The sequence below is a fragment of the Bos javanicus genome, chromosome 21 (genome assembly GCF_032452875.1).
Source record: "Bos javanicus breed banteng chromosome 21, ARS-OSU_banteng_1.0, whole genome shotgun sequence".
Taxonomy (NCBI): domain Eukaryota; kingdom Metazoa; phylum Chordata; class Mammalia; order Artiodactyla; family Bovidae; genus Bos; species Bos javanicus.
In genome coordinates this window covers 47,294,423-47,311,149 of record NC_083888.1, presented here as the reverse complement: position 1 = coordinate 47,311,149, position 16,727 = coordinate 47,294,423, and the positions used below count along the sequence as shown (strand labels likewise).

The window sequence follows — 16,727 nt, the reverse complement described above, 5'->3', positions numbered from 1 at the left end:
CCTTCTGGTTCATGTCAATAACAGGAGATGAAGATACTGACCTAGACTGTGTACATACGGCGAAGGAACAGAAAGGCCCACAACCCAACTTCTCCTTTCTAGCACCCAAGAACAGAAGCAGGTCTTCAGAATCTAAGCCTCCAAGGCAGAAATTCTTTGGCTAAATTCTTTTAAATCTAGTTTAAGACAAAATTAACAGTGGAATTCTCACCTATCTCTTTGCTCCTCGTCTGTATAGTGATCATCTAACAAAGAGGTGCCGAATACTCCAAGCACGGTATCGTGACCTTTCTTGTCGGCTGTGTGATACACTCGAGAGCCCACGCGCAAGTCAATGGGCAGCTCTTTGGCTGGGATGGTGGCGCACAGGTTGTGAAGGGTCCAGGTGGAGTAGTCTTCTGGAAATCTGCCGCAGAGGTAAGAAATTAGGCCTCTTTTTTTTTTTTTATCATTTTCTGCTTTTTTAGATACAAAATATATTTACACTGTCAGTTTAGTTCAGGCTCTACAAAAGACGTGTACACGTGGTAGATCACATTTAAAACTATTACAGTGGTTTATAAAAAGTTTACTATTACAACCTCAGGCCATTGACCAGATCTTTAGTCATATATATCCAACTGCCTGCCGAAGATCTCAACCTGTATTTTCTACAGGTATCTCAGAATCAACAAGTCTAAAAGCTAACTCATTATTATTATCCCACTCCCACCCAAATCTCTTCTCTCCTGAACTCTGCAACTCACTCAGTGACACCATAACCTTTAGCCATTATACATTACTTCATTGCTACTCTGCTCAAATGCTTTATATCGCTGAAGACGTTCAACAACACAGTACATTATCCATTAACTAGCATCAGTGGAAATCTGGGTCTCTCTAAGTTAACAAAGCATCTTCTTTCCCATTATGCAGTTAATAGAACTTGCTTCTCTCCTGCCTTTCCAAAACAGAAAAGAGGTCATGAAGATCTAATTTCTTAATACCCACTCTCACTTGCCATGCCATTCAATCAACAAATCCTTTTTGACCACCTATTACGTACCAGACTTTGTACTAACCAATCTATACACATCATCTCTAACTTCTATAATGAAACTATGTGGGAGGTATTATTATCATTATTAGCCTTATTTTGGAGCAGGCTTGTTTTGGATAGGTCGCAAAATTAGTTAGTGGTCACTGGATCTAAAAAAAGTGTTGCTAATTATGAGTCAAATTTCTTTCCTATTAATGCCTATTAATGACCTCTGAGGAGGAAATGGCCATTAGCCAGTACAACTCCATCCCCACCTCCTACTAATGTTATACTCTTACATTACCCAAACAATGGCCTTTTCATCAAATCAAATGAACTTTAGACCTTTTGATTAGGGACCTCCAAGCCACAGCTGGCAATACTGATGACCCTTCTTCCTCTCTGAGCTTTGTTAAGCCTGCACCATCCCAGCTCTCCATCTACCTTTCAAATTCATTATAACTTGACTTAGTCACTGGCTTTTCTTTCACCATCTTCTGAACTGGGTATGGCTTCCAAAGTTGAACTACTCTTTCTGCACTGGAAAAATCATCTTCAGTATTTCAACCCTTCCCTCTGTGCTGAGTTCCCAAGTCCCATCTCTGCTATCACTATCTCACCAAGATTCCTCATCTTCAACATACAAAGCACTGGAGCCATCTTTGTCTCTGCCCTTCACCTGCTCAGCCAATGAAAAACTGAGCGTCTCCCTTGAACGGAGTTCTTCCCGTGTGCTCCTTCTCCCCCTTACTTCCACCACACTCCAGTCCAAGCCCTTATCACCTCCCCTGAAGAGCAAAGTCTGCCACCTGGATTCAGCCCTGCACCCTCTGTCTCCTCCCCCTTCCATGCATGCTTGCCTGTGTGCTCAGTTGCCCAGTCATATCTGATTCTTTGGGACCCCCCAGACTGTGGCCCATGGAATTCTCCAGGCAAGAATACTGGAGTGGGTTGCCATTTGCTATTCCACCTCCTTCCAAACATCCTGCAAAATTCTAGCACACAGATCTTTAAGTACTCCTCTCCCCAGTACAATGGCTTTTTTGTTGCTTGCTGCATGTAACAATTTCCTCTAAGTTTCAAGGCTCCTAGCATCTGGCCCTACTTTAAGCATAGTGGTTAAGAATGCCTCTGTTCAAATCCTGTTTAAAGTTAACACTTGGCAATAAGCAAATCAATTAATTTCATTATACCTCAGTAAGTTGAGAATAACAACATTCGGTTAAGATGGTAATTACAACATTAGTGCATCCTGAGTAAAGTTGCTTTAAGAAAGAAAGGAATGAATGCATTTAAAGCATATGTGCCATCTCATATGGCAGATGCTGTCTCCAGGACAATTCATAGGGCCAGAAAGACCTCTCAGTTCTTTAAGTTATAGATATATTGCCTAACTTTTTATCTGCTTTCCTGGTGTCTCAGACAGTAAAGAATCTGCCTGCAATGTGGGAGACCCAGGTTCAATCCCTGGGTCAGGAATATCCCCTGGAGAAGGGAATTGCTACCCACTCCAGTATTCTTGCCTGGAGAATCTCATGGACAGAGGAGGCTGATGGGCTACAGTCCAAGAGGATGCAAAGAGTTGGACATGACTGAGTGACCAACACTTTCACTTTTTCAAATATTCTTCAAATAATACTTCAAGGACAAATTTATCTGCAAACTTTACTTTCTTTTTCTTTCTTACAAATATCTCTTTTCATACATTGCCCTATTCCTGTCCCACCCAATCTGACCCTTTATGTAATGGGTTAATGCAGATCTACCCACTGACCATTCCATGAGCCTGGATAGTAGCATAGTATAAATAGTTAGCTGGGCCTGCATCAGAAGCCTAGTTCTAACACTTGGAAATGCTACTACTGGCCTCTCTGAAGGTCTTCTGCAAAATTAAAGCAAAAATTCTTAACCCCTACCTTATAAAAAAAATTGATAACGGTAACACTTCTTGGTCTCTGGAACTCTGTTTACTGCTGTGACTAATTTGCACTGCACGACACCTAACCCATTGCTAGGCATCACATGTACATTATTGAATAACTAATAGAGAGTAGTTTATGTCATTTCCAAAACAGTATGTGGCCCAACAAAAACAGGACATGAAATGTGTACATGTTTAAGTGGCAGAGGAAAAGAGAGGTAAATCTAAGTGTTTGGAAATGCCTGGGACAAAAAAATGTAACTCGGGGAGTGAAAATGGATCTCCAAGAAGCCGAGGATCTCTAAGAAACTCAGGGTTCTGAAGAAAGGACTGGGAAAAAGAGAGAGTAAAAGGTGGGTTCTGATGTCATGCTCACCTACATCTTCATTCTATCTGGGACAGGTCTTGGCTAGTGGAATGTTCTTGAGATTACTTGAGATTTTTTTTTTTTTTTTACTTAAAAAAGCATCAGAACCAATCTGAATTCCTATGTTTCCTTCATGTTTTTAATAATATAGATCTGCAAGTGAATCTCCCTTGGTTATTGAGCTAAAAAACACTATGTTTTCAAGAGATGGCTGAATTCCTAAGAAAACAATTCAATTGGGAAGCTAGTCATTGGTGAGAAAAGTTAGGTTAAAAATTGATTAAGGAAAAAAGAGCAGTGAATAAAAGATTTTCCAAAATTCTCTTCTATTCATATAAACTTTTAAAATACCAGATTTTTATTCCTCTGCATCACATTCTTAGTTCTTTATAATGGAGATTTCTAATTTCAGTTTTAATGAATTAACACAGTCCTATATATATATATCAAAAAGATCTACAAATATTTTTGGCATGCTCAAGAAAGGCTGTGTGTTTTTACAGCACACTCTCCTTTAACAGGACTATTTGTCATTCTTTGAAACACTAAGACATAAAAAAGAAAAGACTCTGCCTCTGTGTGTGGCCACACTACTTTGCCTAATGCACTAAATGCAAGGTTTTTTAGGGAAAAAAAATCAAGAAGTTTCTGCTTCATTGATAATCTGACAGTAACTATTTATTGAAGGTAAAATACTTGTTGTCTGCTGTCACTATTTGTTTTAATACATAATCTTGCTAACTAAATGAGCTTAAAGCAATGCAGATAAGCAATGGCATGTCAGGGTCACTTAAATGCCAATTTGACTCTTTCATAAACTTTGGAATTCTTTTCCTGTGAGTCTACTCCCAGCTACTAAATTGTGAGTATTATCCATTTACAAAGTTTAGGCTGGCCATAAAAAGGTTGTCTTCCATGTCCTGCACACCTTTCAGTGCCCTAAGCAACAACAAAAGCTAATAATTAAAGCTTCTTTAAGCCCCCCATAAAGAGTTAAATGAAGAAGAACCTAGAACCAACCAACCCATAAAAACCTAGTGGAAAAATAAGGAGAAAATAAGTTTCATCAAGATGACTGACAAAAGATAAACCATAAACCTAAATTGCATTTACACACTATTATTCAAAATTGTGGTTGCACTCCTGTGTAATAAGAAACCCTACTGAAAGTATGTGAAGGGTGGGAATGAAATATAAAATTATAGTAGAGAAAAGTAAGGCCATCTAAATTTCCAAATCGAGAAGGAAATGGCAACCCACTCCAGTATTCTTGCCTGGAAAAGTCCATGGACAGAGGAGCCTGGCGGGCTACAGTCCATGGGGTTACATGACTGAGCATGTGTGCCTGAGGGTGGAGGTTGATGGGTTGGTAGCAATAAACTGGTAGAACTAAAAAAAATAAATTTCCAAATTGACTGTCCTACGGATATTTTATGGGGGGTTGTCTTTTATTTTATCATAACAAAATTAACCAATATAATGAACAGTTAATCCAAATTAGGCACTTCAGTGACCAAAAATATCAAGTCTCACATGTTAACATGAAATTCTTTTTTGTCTCTCAAAGAGTTATTTTTATTCTAGCTGTTGCTTTGTCATTACTAAGTACACTGATCCAAAAAAAAAAAGTAGAAAGAAGTGTGGACTACAATATATATATATATATATATATATATATATATATATATATATATCCTACTGTACCAGCTGCCCCCAACTCTTCCTGTGAGAAGGTTTAAGTTGGATCTCATACGTGAATTTCTAAAACATTTAATCTTCCTTTACAAACACAGTTTCAGGTATAAGTACTACCGAATAATTTCTCTTCAGACAATAAAATTAGTATAGTTAAGGAAGTTACTTTTTTTTAGGTAGTTTTTGATCACACATGGGTTTTGAAATCTTTTTTGGTCTCTGTGGTATAACTCCAAATTTACTTTTTCGCCTTCGCTTAACTTCTTTTCCTTTGATTTGCAACAATTCTGATGATTTCACCTTGGAAAAAACATAAAGTGTGCTGTTAAGGAAAGTTAGATCTTTCATATTTGATGTTCCATGTTATTTTTCAACTCCTAATTTCTATGTATATTTTAGAATATAAATCCTAAAGGAGGTGTTGATATTTTCCTCTAAATTTTTTCCTAAATTTTATAACACATAATTTTATACCTTCACAGCAATAAAAATATTAGTACCATAATTATTTATAATAGTCTATTTGTTGCCTTAAAACTATTAAAGAAAAAATATAAGATTTTTCCCTTCATAAATCTACTCTTCTTGATTAGTATTTTTAATAAAACTTACCTTCAGCCCCAAAGTTGGTCATGACTAGTGCTTGCAAGCACAAGCCAAAATGAACTTTAATGCTTTCTAGAACTATTTTGAGTAAGGTTTACCAATTTATACTTCTTACAGGTGTCCTGTTTTCTGTTTCTACTACTTGGGAAAAGTCAAATGCATTTCTGTCTCCTAAACAATTGCCTTTTTAATCATTATAGATATTAGGAATGTTGTTTTCATAGTTTCCTTAGGAAATTTGCAGAATTCATGGCAGTAGTTCATTTAAAGATACTTTTCTCTGTGGGTTGCTCTGTACTTTTTGGAGACTAGATTTCAGGAAGAAAGCAGGGAGGTTTTCCTTGAGGAAAGCAGAGAATGACTGAATAAGTAGGAAGAGGCCAGGTAAGGGAGGTCCTTATAAATTAGGTAGAGGGTTTGGGCTCGCTGCAGCCTTAAGGAGAGAGCTATTGCAATGTCTTGGTAAGGAAATGATAATGAATAAGGGAAATTCAGAGTAAGGGGTATACCATCTCACCACCAAGTTCATGTTTGAATTTCCTCTATAGTGTCTCCACCACAGGCCATCCGTCCTGACTTGAAAATGGGGAGGGAAATGATGATGAACAGGGAAAACTCAGAGGATGGGGTATTCTATCTCACATCAAGTTCGTGTCCGAATTTCCTCTACAGCGTCTCCACCAAAGGCCATCCATCCTGATTCAAACATGATCAGCAACAGAGGACTCAGAGTCATCTTTGAAATTCTTCCAGGTGTTAGAAATTTTGTGTATTATTATTACTGAGCCTACAACTTTCATCTACCAGTCTCAATTCAATCCTTGGGATCATACAGGCATAATCTGGCTCTCTTCCACGTGACAGACAAATATTTGAACAGAGTTGACTCCCCTGGGCCTGCTTTCCCACCTCCCACCCCCTGACCACTACCACCCCGCCGCAATAAGCATCCCCAGTCCCTCCGACTCTACCTCACATGACATTTTTTTGAAATACTCTTCTTTGTCATCCTGAGTACTTTCTTCCAAACGGTCTCCAATTTGTCAGTATCTCTCCTGGGGCTGGACTCCCAGGTCTGAACACAGTATTTGAGGTGTGATGTGATCAAATCTGAGGGCTTTCCAGGTGGCACTAGGGGTAAAGAACCACCTGCCAATGCAGGAGACATAAGAGACATGGGTTCAATTTCTGGGTTGGAAAGGTGCCCTGGAGGAGGGCGTGGCAAGCCACTCCAGAGAATCCCTGGAGAATTCTACAGACAGAGGAGCCTGGAGGGCTACAGTCCATAGTATCGCAGAAAGTGAGACATGACTGAAGTGACTTAGCACAGCACATGCACGTTATCAGATCCACTAGGAGAAAGATGATCTTCTTTTAGGGTAATTGTAAATCAATGCAAATTATGATCGCATGTATCTTCCTATTGCAAAACTGAATCATAACTTAAAACCCTGAAACCTTTTCCATATTCGCTCTAAGTCATGCCATCCCATAGCTACAAACTTAGTTTGTGGAGTCAAGGAAAGAATCATACATACATTTATCCCAATTAAATTGCATCTGAGCAAGCAAATATTACCAGTCACATTTTGGACATTATCTGCAAATCTAATCAGTAAGTCTTCCATATTCTCACCCAAATTATTAAAAAATATGCTGAATTAGACACAACCCTATGACAGTCCTGGAGAAGGCAATGGCACCTCACTCCAGTACTCTTGCCTGGAAAATCCCATGGACGGAGGAGCCTGGAAAGCTGCAGTCCATGGGGTCGCTAAGAGTCAGATACGACTGAGCGACTTCCCTTTCACTTTTCACTTTCATGCATTGGAGAAGGAAATGGCAACCCACTCCAGTGTTCTTGCCTGGAGAATCCCAGGGACGGGGGAGCCTGGTGGGCTGCCGTCTATGGGGTTGCACAGAGTCGGACACAACTGAAGCGACTTAGCAGCAGCAGCAGCAGCAGCAGCTATGACAGTTCATTAGGGACTTCCATGACTAACTGTGCATCCTTCACATAAGTACTCATAAGTCCACCTGGCAGTTCACCAAGTTGTAGTCTTGTCTTCAAAACTGTCATCAGGAGGCTAAATGGATTGTTGAAATCCAAAGGAGAGTAACAATAACTAACATTTATTGAGCTTTCTGAGGTGCTGGGCTCTTCCCCATGATACTCTTGTGTTGACCCCCAGGTATGACACTTTTCTTATGTTCAGTCTAGTAATTCTCAAAAAATAATAGTAATAATAATAAGGTTGTTCTTCCATGGCTTGCCTTTAGGGAACCCATACTGGCTCCTTTTTATAAGGGTTCAAACACAATTATTTTAATGATTCATTTAATCATTTCAGATCTTTATCCAAGATCAGTGCATACACTGCAGAAACCATAACTCTTATCATTAAAAAAAAAAAACCTCAAGATTTGCAGTTGCCTGTTTCCAGGTTCCTAGCACCTCTCCCACGACAACAGCTCCTCAAAGCTGCTGCTGACAGAGGCACAGCAGGCTTAAACCCATCTCTCTGAGCCAACAGGATCAGATATCCAAGTTAACTCTTGAAATCTTTCTACCCATCTTGGGCTTCAAGTTTCTTTTATTAATTCTTTCTTCTTTCTAAACTAAGGATCATTCTCCTTGTCAGATTTAAGAGAAGCAAAGTACAATTTTATCAGCTTCCCTTTCTCTTTGACTTAGCTCTGTTTATTTAAAACCTCAACCTTTTCCCAAAAATAAATTAAGACTGCTCTGTCATCTGTTGTCATCACTCTATTCATCCGTAATGACAAGGTTATCCTTCCTTTTTTCTCTCTTTGCTCCAAAACTAACACCAAAAAAAAATACTTTCTTGTTCTTTGCATTATTCACAGGCCTCAACCCATTTTGGATCTTAGCCCTCCTGATATAATTGTTATAGCCACATGCCACTTTTATGTTTATCTATGGATATTTCTTCTTTCATTTTCTGTGTATTTTTAAAACTCTGAATGCAATAGATCACTCAAAATTGTTTTGTAAAAATTGGGGAGAATTTGGGGTATGCCACATCCCTGAAACTTCCTTCTATTTAGAATTTTGAGATACATGCTATCTATCTATCTATATATATATATTTTTTTTTATTTTTACAAACTTTTGATCTTTTCCTTCCTAAAATGTTCAATGATCCGCTCACAGGTTCTTCTGTCATTTCTTCAGAGTCACTATTATCTAATTTCTTTTTGTTGGGCATGGCTCAGATCAGAGTCCTCAATCTTTACTATACTAATAAGCTTCTAAGGGTAGAAATGGTCAGTAAAGTAAGAACTGATTAAATTCCCCCCCCCCTTTTTTTTTTTGGCTGAATGAGACCATCTGGCATGTAGTTGAGCAGTGCAAATCCTGCATTGTTCCTTTATCACAGCTCCAGCCTACTTCTCTGAGCAATGTAGAAGAGGTTTCCTTGTGTCCCCAGTCCGGCCTGGCTGGCTGGAGTACACTGTTCCTCATTCCTGTGCCAGAGATGCTGGAGACTAACTTTATGGCCTCAGATGTCCCAACAGGGTAAAGTTCATGGAGACTAACTGACCTTGAGATGTTATCACAAATAAAAGGAATACAAGGTGAAGATTTGGTGGGATGAGTCAGAAAACTTCCAGCTATCTTTTCTCTGGCCTTTCTGATGTGTCCCACGACAATAAACCATCAAAGTCTTATCAGACATTCTCTTCTCCTCCTTTTGAAAGACTTCTGGTTTCAGGTTAGAACCCTCTGAATCTGTGCTCTCAGTCTCTCTCATCAAACCGTTCCTCCCAGTTCAGCGAGGGACACTCTGGCCATAGTCATTTTCGCCACTCTGAGTCTGTGTTCTTGTATTTCACCAGGTACCTGTTAACTGTTGTTATGAATGGATAGCACTGCAAAGAGGCAAAGAGCGAAGGCTCCAGAATTAGACCACCTCAGCTCAAGTCTTACCTCTGCAACTTAGCCATATGGTTGTAAAGGGAAACCTATTTCTCTTCTCCATGACTCAGTTTTTTCAACTCTAAAATGAGAGTCATCTAATAGGGTTGTTAGAAGAAAAAAGATAACGTGTAAAACACTTAGCAAAGTGGCCGGAACATGATAAACACTCAGTAAACTCTAGTTACCTTGGGAAATGAGTGTTTTTACCAAAAACAAATAATTTTTCACATTTTTTCATGACATTTAATAGCAGCCACAGCAAATCAAAAGAATGAACATTATGGAACTTTTTTCAATGCAAGATTTAAATTCTTCACAGGTCATGGTGGTGAAATCATTGTCCAAAAAATCTATTTCATTCTTTGACACACTTACTAATTAACCATTTGCCCCTCATGCCACATTTTATTTCCAAAGTCCAAATTTTCAGGTGGGAGAATGGGTAAAAAACATTACCTGTGACCACCAGCCAAATGGTTTTTCGGCAAGACATCATCATTTTTAAAGATGCCTTTTAAGTTCTCCACACCTAGAAGGTATCAGCCTAACACAGGGTAGTTATCATTGAGAGGGCTCACTCAGCCTTGGCAGGCTTCACTTCATACACCCAGTGTGAGCTTAGGAAGACAGCATGATGTATGATAAAGTCAGTCACCAATCATAAGACAGCATGATATATGATAAAGTCAGACACCAATCATAGCAGCTAAGTCCCTTCCCCCTGACAGCAGTGGCAGATTTTCTCTGGTCACCTATTACTTGTGGATTTTCCTTATTATTTATTATTGCAGGAAGATCCAGATGCTAATATCATGCCAGATGACCCTAAGAAAATAGGACTTGAGAAATGAATAAAAGGCAAAAGGCAATGGTACTAATCCAGAGAGAAGGTCAACTGGAAAAGAGAAGAAAAAGGTTATAAGCAATTATGTTTAGGAGGAATCTAGGCCTTGGAGACTGATTATTTTGTGAAAGGCAAGAAGACAGTAAGGTCACAGAAAAATCTAAGGTTTCAGCGTTGGGTGTTTGGGGCAAAAGTTAAAGAACTGGCAATGGCCAGTAGACTTGGGTGATGCACAGTAGCAGGATCATGGTCGTTGGTGGGGACAGAGGAGCCCAGAAGGAGAGGGATTGACTAAAGGGAGTGTTTATCCAAGAAGGGGCCTCCATCTGAATCAGAGAAGACTGCACGAGATAATATCAAGATAACACGCTGCGGTTTATGAAAAAGTGGCTTTTTAAAAAAATCCTAGGCACGGCACCCCACTCCAGTACTCTTGCCTGGAAAATCCCATGGGCAGAGGAGCCTGGTGGGCTGCAGTCCATGGGGTCGCTAGGAGTCGGACACGACTGAGCAACTTCACTTTCATGCATTGGAGAAGGAAATAGCAACCCACTCCAGTATTCTTGCCTGGAGAATCCCAGGGATGGGGGAGCCTGGTGGGCTGCCGTCTATGGGGTTGCACAGAGTCGGACATGACTGAAGTGACTTAGCAGTAGCAGTAGCAATAATAATATATCTATTCTTAAACGTGCTAAGCTACTTCAGTCATGTCTGACTCTTTGAAACCCCATGGACTGTAGCCCACCAGGCTCCTCTATCCATGGGATTCTCCAGGCAAGAATACTGGAGTGGGTTGCCATCTCCTTCTCCAGGGAGTCTTCCTGATCCAGGGATAGAAGCCACGTCTTTTATGTCTCCTGCACTGGCAGGCAGGTTCTTCACCACGAGCGCCACCTGGGAAGTCCAAGGCTTATTATTAATTATCTAATCTTAAATAAGCTCAAATTCCTAAATAACTCATTTATTTAAATCAAAAAATAACTCAAGGAAACACACCAAGCAAATAATAATAAGGCAATACACAAATGTGGTAAAATAATGAAAATCATGCATAAATAAAATAGAATAAAATTATAGATAAAATAAAATTCTCACAGTAGAAAAAGACACAGAGAGTAGAAGAAACCTAAATGGAGCACAGGTTACAAAATTCACCCAGTCCTGATCCCCGGGCTACAGTTCTTGACTCTCTCAAGATGGTAACAAGACGACATTTGGTCAGTTTCTGAAAGCCCCAAGGTTCTTTTATTCCTTAAAACTTTTTCTTTTCTTCCCAGAGCTGCAATTAGGTCTGAGACTAAAAGTTTGTAAAAAACAGAAGTCCTTTTTTCCCAGACAAGCAACTTCACGTGAAAGGCCGTTTTTCAGGATGAACCCTCTCACAAACCTTGGCCCATGCTGAGCCACATCTTCACACTTAAACGTTCTCAACTCTCACAACTTTGTTTCCAACGTAAGTAGCGCTTTACCTTTAGAGATATCCGCTTGGCTATTTTTGAATCACCTATGGGCTGTGCGCCTTCCAAAGGCTTACTTGATTCACTTGCTGACTGAACTTCTGAAGCTTCCTGAGGTTTAAATAATATGCTTTCTGCATCTGAGGTTCCCCATTCCAATACATCCTCTTGTTCAATCTGGAAAATACTTGATACAGTTTCGGGAAGCTTCTCAAGCACATTCTGTTGGGAAACATAAATGCACAAACGTGCTTTTTTATTGGCCCTTCCAAAGTTTTAAGTTATGCAATGTTTTCTCTCTGACAACAAACTGAGTATGAAAAATGCATGATTGAAATTAAGCAGAAATAATAAACTTCCTCTGAAAGACTGAGGAAGAGAAACTCACACTGGACTTAAGAAAAATGTGAAGCTTGGCAAATTATTTTCCTTGGCCCTTGTCTCAAAACATATTGCTACCCCACCCGTATGATGCAACAACTCTAAGGAAATAATAAGACTCTAATCTTACCCTGATTCTTCCCCACACTTAGACAGAATCAAGCCCATTGAAATATTGAACCTCTCCCCAATCTGAGGTTCTTTCATCCTAAACAATGAGATTCCTGCTAGCCAAATGCTCTTGTAGAAGCATGACTTCAGTCTCTCAGAGAAGGGTTCACCCAGAGCCCCAAGAAGACCACCCAGATACCCCAGCTCCATGCCAAGCCCTAATGAAAAAACAAAATATCATTCCTACACCTGTTTTGTGTTTCTTAAAAACATCTCACTTAATATCTACCTCACTGAGCCTCAAAGAAAGTACCTCTATAGACATATTTTGGGTATTATCCAATTTAGACCAAGATTATTGGGGATTATGAGCACTGCCTCAAATTAACAGATGATAAAACCAGTCTGATTTACACAGAATCTGAATTTTATAGAATGACTTGAAAACGCAATTGTATCCCTTTTCTCTCTGACATACTCATTTGATAATAAGTAAGTTCAATTCAGTTCAGTCACTCAGTCGTGTCTGACTCTGCAGCCCCATGGACTGCAACACACCAGGCCTCCCTGTTCACCACTAACTCCTGGAGTCTGCTCAAACTCATGCCCATCGAGTCAGTGATGCCGTCCAACCATCTCATTCTCTGTAGTCCAAATAAGGGGTAAAGATGGTGAATAGTACCAAATACTCTTTAAGTTTCTTTATTATGCAATAAAGGATAGCAAAACAAAGAAATGTACTTTTGTGAAACATAACTTTAATCTAGAGCTCATGTTTTTACAAAGCTACTCAGTGGTACTGGAGAAAGAGTAAGAGCTTTGTATCTATGTAGGACTTAATTCAAATCCTGGATCTATTAACAGATGTGTAATCTCGGTCAAATTATTTAACCCTTTTTAACCTCATCTTCCTCACTGGTGAAAAGGTTTAAAAAAGTCCTTCCATAAAACGACAGGATAGACACACAAAAGGTAATATGTCTTATGGGCTTATACTGTCTACCTCTGCCAAACTCACTCATTTTATGTTCCATAACTTTTGGAACTGCTCATCACTCCCTTGCTTTTCACTCTTTCTGCTCCTGGCTTTCTCAGCATACATTCCCAGGATCTGGCTGGGGAGACTGAACACATGAAGGTGCCACCCTCCAAAATAGAAAACGGAGAAGAAAAGCTTGAGGGGCAATGGTCATCCCCCAGCTGCAACTGACCGTCTCAGGACTCTGCCTCACCTACCCACAAAGCTATTACTGATCTGATAACTGCCCTGTGATCCGCTCTATTGTAGCACGTATCATCCTATAGTATATGCATCAAGTAACCATCGTAACTGTCGACACATAGCAGCATTATCTCATACAATTTTCATCTTCACCTCAACTCTATTAAGTAGGAACTGTCCACAACCCCATTGTATGGATGAAGAAATGGGCATAATGAAGTTAAGTAACCTGCCCAAGGCCATAATGAGAGTAAGTCTAAGGGATAGGTAGAATGAATAGATAGAGTTCTGTTCTTTGATACAGAGCAGGAACCCCCAAAACGTGTTAGGAATTAAAGGTACCATAGAGGAGCTTTTTTTTTTTTTTCTAACCATGGCTAGGTATCAAACTTAAAAGATAAAGAAGTGGTAAACTTAATAAAAGCTAAAGAAAAGATAAACTTAAAAGATCTAAACAAGTGGTAAGCTTCCTCTTAAAAAACCGGTGGCCAGGAGAGGTCCAGAGATTGCTTATAAATGTCAAAGCTGAGGGTATGGTTCCTACAGAATTACAAAACAATTGATATTTTTGTTTAAACCTTTCTTTTAACAATCAAGATGGTGTATAAGCTAGGTATCTGAAACTAGCCTTTTTCACAGCTTCCTTCAAAATGGAATAATATTTTCTCTTACTTTACAAGAATATTCACTGAATGGTATTATGTCAAGTTTATTCTATGAGTGAATGTTTCTAATTTTCTGAACCTAAGTGATCTTGCAGTTTCAGTTTACTATTTACCTGTTACAAGCTTACAGGTCTGATATCTACCTGTAAATGGTGTCACCTAGAGGCAGCCACCCTAAATGTCAGTTTTAAGCCCATAGCATATGTGGTAAGGCTCCAGAATGGATTTATCCACATTCTAGTGCCACACATGCTGGGTATTGAGACACACGAAGAGACTACGAAGGGGAAAAGTGCAGGATCTCCACCCAGAAGCGTCTCAAACTCTAGTAGTCAACCTCTTGCGGTATCTCTAAAGTTATAAGATCCATGGTTTTTGTGAAAAGATTCAGTACATTTTCTAAACATGATATATCATCCAAAAAATAACTGTGATCTGAATTTTTATGTATGTAGAATCATATTTTCAGGAACTAAAGGAGCTTGTTATCTAATGATATCATTTTATGAATCCTTTGTAAAAGACTGATCATCGTGCCATTGTTTATTTCATGTAAATATGGGTTTCTATACACAGGGAGACATTTGCCATTCACAGGGAATATGTTCCAGATTCCTTTGAGTCCCATAAGTATTTTGCCGGTGATGGATGAAAAGAACGTTCTACTTCTGAAACAAACTTCTATCACCACGTGTCTGTCTTTCTCTACAAAATGCTCCCCTTATCAGTGCTCTTCACAATTCTTCCACCTAAATAAAGAATAAGGGGATGCTTTCTTAAAAACTAAAAACTTATAATTTCTCCAGCTACTTTATAGATATAAATGTGTTCAGAGCGGAAGAACTGTTAAAAATCTTTTCTTTCAGAAGAGTTTTGAGCCTTAGCAGAGAATATCTGTGATAGGCAAAAATGGTGAGTCAAAATAGCCAAGACTCCCCATATGGTATTAGATTAGATGTGTTTATAGTTAAACAAGCCTCTAAAATAAATCAGAGGAGATTTTTTTTTAACTCTCTAGATAAAACATTAAAGCAACAGAAGCAGACTATTACTTTAAAATAGGTGAAGAGGACTTTTATTAAACACATTACCATTTGAGTTTCCTTAATACTTATCTGTGGTCCTTGCTCTGCCTGCATTTGAGGTGATTTCTGCCAGTACATTTTTCCCATTAAAGAAATATCCTTGAAGGAGGAAAAGAAAATAATTAAAATAATGTCAATTTTTAAATTTTATTTATTTTTTAATTGAAGGATAATTGCTTTACAGAATTTTGTTGTTTTCTGTCATACCTCAACATGAATCAATCATACCTATAGCCCCTCCTTTTTGAACCTCCCTCCCATCTCCCTCCCCATCTCACCCACCCCTCTAGGTTGATACAGAGCCCTTGTTTGAGTTTCCTGAGACATACAGCAAATTCCCATTGGCTATCTATTTTACATTTGGTAATGTAAGTTAATAATGTCAGTTTTAAAGATCACTGAGGCATACTATTCAGTGCAATTAAATGCTAGTCAGTATAACGCAGTAAATGAGAAGACAAAACCAAAGACACAGTAAAAATATTTTGTCTATCATTTCAATGTAAGACTTTTTAAATTACTGACCCCTATAGATATATCATCAGGCTTCATATAACAATTAGGTAATATTAAATCAGATATTATAAATCACTGCTCTTAAATGGCTGCACAAGAAATTTAAAATCAAAAGTAAAATTTAACCCAACCAAGAACAAGAAGGAATATAAATATACTTTAAATGTTAATGGGTAGAACTCCTAGTGCCATTTTCATCATTACTAATGCTCACTGCTATGATATACCCTCAACTCAGCTGAAGTGCTAAGAAACAGCACCCCACAGTGTCTAACAGTGAACAGGAATGAAGAGACCCAGCTTCTGCCCAAACTGCAAAGTCACACACCAGAAAGCAGCAGGCAAGTTATCTTGTTTCCCTTTACCTCAGTTTTATCACCTTAAAATGGACATTCCTGACTTTTTAAGGCCCCTTTCTCCTCTGGACTTTTAGTAATGTCAGTAGCAAAATCTGAACATTCTTTGTACTTTACAATGCTGCTTTTCTACCTTTCCTTTGCTTCCTTAGAAAGATGCAACTGAGGTTACTGGCTTATACGTCTGCCCTCTTGTCATAAATAACTATAAAACTGGACAAAATATAAGGACAATTCTTTTAGGGTTGGACAACAGGAAATGCAAGACTATAACAGCTAAGAGAATGGTAACAAAAAACGTTATGAGCTAAATCACCCCACATTTCTGCCTCACACAATTTTCAGACCACAACACAAGGAGAGAGAAATCACACAGAACCCAGGAACCTCACTAAGTTGCAGAGACAGAAATTAGAGAAGGAAGGCAAAGAGGGTAGAATTCGTAGGACACAGTATGGGGAGGAGGGAGCTGCACAGATAAACAGCTCCAGAAATCTGCAATAGAATCCTTGAGTCTTTGGCTGAACATCAATCTGCTCA

The 16,727-nt window shown here is 38.9% G+C and overlaps 1 protein-coding gene across 5 annotated transcripts in view; it reads right to left on the bottom strand.

The window, feature by feature from the left end:
* TTC6 (tetratricopeptide repeat domain 6) overlaps positions 1-16,727 on the bottom strand; it is a 201,846-nt gene that overhangs the window by 121,537 nt on the left and 63,582 nt on the right. For all 5 annotated transcript variants that reach the window (XM_061394966.1, XM_061394963.1, XM_061394961.1 and 2 more), the window contains 4 exons: positions 15,322-15,414; positions 11,864-12,073; positions 5,168-5,301; positions 212-406 (listed from right to left, as the gene is read on the bottom strand). In XM_061394966.1, the coding sequence (XP_061250950.1) occupies positions 212-406; positions 5,168-5,301; positions 11,864-12,073; positions 15,322-15,414 (632 nt within the window). The remainder of the gene's footprint in view (positions 1-211; positions 407-5,167; positions 5,302-11,863; positions 12,074-15,321; positions 15,415-16,727) is intronic.